Source organism: Drosophila santomea, chromosome 2L (assembly GCF_016746245.2).
Source record: "Drosophila santomea strain STO CAGO 1482 chromosome 2L, Prin_Dsan_1.1, whole genome shotgun sequence".
NCBI classification, from domain to species: domain Eukaryota; kingdom Metazoa; phylum Arthropoda; class Insecta; order Diptera; family Drosophilidae; genus Drosophila; species Drosophila santomea.
In genome coordinates, this window is record NC_053016.2 from 22,021,555 (window position 1) to 22,025,074 (window position 3,520).

General features: G+C 29.3%; 1 protein-coding gene across 1 annotated transcript; it reads left to right on the forward strand.

Annotated features, from left to right (window-relative positions):
- Positions 1-940: 940 nt before the first annotated feature.
- Positions 941-3,097, forward strand: LOC120458845. Its single transcript, XM_039646671.2, has 3 exons — positions 941-1,169; positions 1,389-2,523; positions 2,607-3,097. Exons 2-3 carry the CDS (start codon positions 1,749-1,751, stop codon positions 2,750-2,752), a joined length of 921 nt encoding a protein of 306 aa, XP_039502605.1. The 5' UTR covers positions 941-1,169; positions 1,389-1,748; the 3' UTR covers positions 2,753-3,097.
- Positions 3,098-3,520: the final 423 nt, after the last annotated feature.

Genomic DNA, 3,520 nt, shown 5'->3' on the forward strand with positions numbered 1-3,520 from the left:
ATATAATATATAATATATAATATATAATATATAATATATAATATATAATATATAATATATAATATATAATATATAATATATAATATAAAAAAAATAATATATAATATATAATATATAATATATAATATATAAATATATAATATATAATATATAATAAAAAATATAATATATAAATATAAAATAATATATAATATATAATATATAATATAATATATAATATATAATATATAATATAAAAAAAAAAAAAAAAAAAAAATAATATATAATATATAATATATAATATATAATATATAATATATAATATATAATATATAATATAAAAATAATATATAATATATAATATATAATATATAATATATAATATATAATATATAATATATAATATATAATATATATATAATATATAATATATAATATATAATATATAATATATAATATATAATATATAATATATAATATATAATATATAATATATAATATATAATATATAATATATAATATATAATATATAATATATAATATATAATATATAATATATAATATATAATATATAATATAATATATATATATATATATAATATATAATATATAATATATAATATATAATATATAATATATAATATATAATATATAATAATATAAATATATAATATATAATATATAATATATAATATATAATATATAATATATAATATATAATATATAATATATAATTTTCTAATATATATAAATCTCGTGTCACAATGTTTGTCCTCAATGGACTCTTAAACCACTCAACCGATTAAAATAAAATTCGCACACCATGTGCAGTTCGATCCAACTTGAGAGATAGGATAGTTTAAATCTCAAATTATAGTAACAATTATCTGTTAACTCCAAATGATTCTAAGTTAGAATTTCTAACAGATGTCGATACATTTCGACTGGGTTGAGTAAGTAATCAATAGATGGCGCTGCTATTGAAATCAACGAACGTGTCATATAAGCTACATTTTAACAGCATATTTATCACGTATTGTTGACGCTATAAAATTAATTAAATTCAGGCACAAGAATATCAAGAACAGTGTAACGAACGTCTTCAAGAGAATATCATGAGAATATGAGCAGCAGGAGAACGAGACATAGCCACAGTAGGAGTACAGGAACAATAATTTCAGTTTATACACGTAAGTAATATCACATAGTTTTATCAAAGTTAATTAATATATCAATGAGAAAATGGCACAAAGCTCCCCAAACTTTTTCAATAATTGTACAAAAATTTTATATTATTTTTATTTAACCTCCATTGAAAATTATTTTGCACTTATTATTTCAATGTTCTATGATAACCTGTTTTTCAGTTACTATTTCTAATATTTAAACGATTAAATTATTATTTTCAGTCAAAAATGCCACCGAAAAGATCTAACCTCAACAACGCGAGCAGCAAAGGGTCACGACGCAAACGTGTTGAAAGAGCTCAGCAAATACCAGAACAAATCGAAACAAGAAATGCAGCTCAAAGAATCAGGACTGCAGAAAGTCGTGCACAAGAATCTCAAGAACGGCGTGACGAACGTCTGCAACAGAATATTACGAGAACAAGAGCGGCACGAGAACGAAACATAGCTACAGTACGAGTACTAGGTCGACAAAGGCAACGAATCAGCCGCTCATTAACACGTGCATCATTCGTTCGGCTTGCCTTTGAATATGCACCAGATATTAACTACTGAGCGCATTCAAAAATTGCTATCGGTGGAATGGATGATAAAGTATGTCAATATTGTCAGTCATTGAAATTTCGAAATGAAGCAGCCGGCATGTGCTGCGCATCAGGAAAAGTTGTACTGTCACCTCTACCCGCTCCGCCGGAGCCTTTATTATCCCTTCTTACTGGCAATTCAGATGATTCCAAATTATTTTTGCGTAAGATACGCAAATTTAATTCTTGCTTCCAAATGACGTCATTTGGGGCAACTAAAATTTGCGATCGTGCATCCGATGGACGTAATTTTGAAACTACATTCAAAATTCAAGGCCAGGTGTACCATAAAATCGGATCCTTGATGCCAATGCCTGATAACAATCCGAAATTTCTTCAAATGTATTTTATGGGCGATCATGAAGAGCGCGTGACGACTCGGTGCCTGTATAATTTTATTGAACAAGCAGACGGAAGAGCAATTGTGATATTATTGGAAAATTTTTTAGAAGATCACAATCAACTAATTCAATTGATCAAAAGAGTTTCGCCACGACTGCAAAATGACAATTATAAAATCGTCATAAAAGCCGACAAAGTAAAATTAGGTGAACATGCTGGTAGATTCAACGCTCCAACTGTTGATGAGGTTGCTGTTATCATGGTTGGTGATCCAGTTGACAAAAGATCTATAAAAATTACACGGCGAGACAACACTGTCAGTACGATTTCGGATCTACACCGTTCATATGACGCACTACAGTATCCATTGATATTTTGGCAAGGACAAGATGAATATCACCTTAATATCAAACAGTATGATCCAAATACCGGTAAATTTGACAATTATCTATTTAGTTTCTTACTGTATGTATAGATTTTAATTTCGTATTGCATTTTATTTTTTATTTTTTAGGTGATTGCAGTAATAAAAAAGTTAGCTCAATGAACTACTACGCACACCGAATAATGGTAAGACAACATCAAGACAATTATAACTACGATCGGAAGAATATATTCACTTACGAGATGCTGTTGCTGGAAACATCGATGGAAATGTAAATCTCAATGACATCGGTAATGCTTTCATTTTACATTCAAGCTACATCGGCAGTCCACGGAACATGCAGGAATACATACAAGATGCGATGACTTACGTAAATTTACAAAAATTTAAATCCATCTGGCGTAGGATAAGTTTTAAATACGCGTGCTAAGAGCCAAGCGGCTGGTGGCTGATTAGAATTTTTGACAAGTAGCAGGTTGTCTGCAGATACATTGGCTTTCTTATTATTCCACTTGTGACGTTGTTGTATAGTTGTTGAATATTCTTGTTACTATCTTTTCCAAAATCCTTGGTACATTGATTGTAAATGCTGCCAATAGTATAAGCAATTAATTGGCAAATGACTTAGATCTCCTTCTGGAACGCTAGCTTATGGTTGAGCGATTAAAAAATAGGCTGAAGACGGGTATGTTATGTCAGTGTCTAGGGTATAACATAACGGTCGAGAATTAACCAATTTGCCTATCTGAAAAAAATGTGCATCCGTTCAAAGGTTAATGTCGTCTTTCCTACGGCATGACGAAGATGCAGATTGCACCAATGTGCTGGTATGAAACTCCATTTGATTCCGTCGTTAGTCAAGGACTGTGCAACGGTGTGTTTATGGTGCTGCGACTGTAAAAGGTTATGCATTGCATCTAAGACGCGTTTTGCACCCACAAAATGTTTGCCATTGTCGCTGAAGATTTAAGAAAATTTTTCTAAAAGTGCCATAAAACGACAAAGGCATCATAGGAATGTGTCTGTGGTGAGATCCGTGGCCA

Coding starts and splice junctions, on each gene's coding strand:
- LOC120458845 (XM_039646671.2), top strand. CDS start 1,749: ATGGATGATAAAGTATGTCAATATTGTCAGTCATTGAAATTTCGAAAT. Junction 2,524..2,606: donor ACAGTATGATCCAAATACCG/GTAAATTTGACA, acceptor TTTATTTTTTAG/GTGATTGCAGTAATAAAAAA.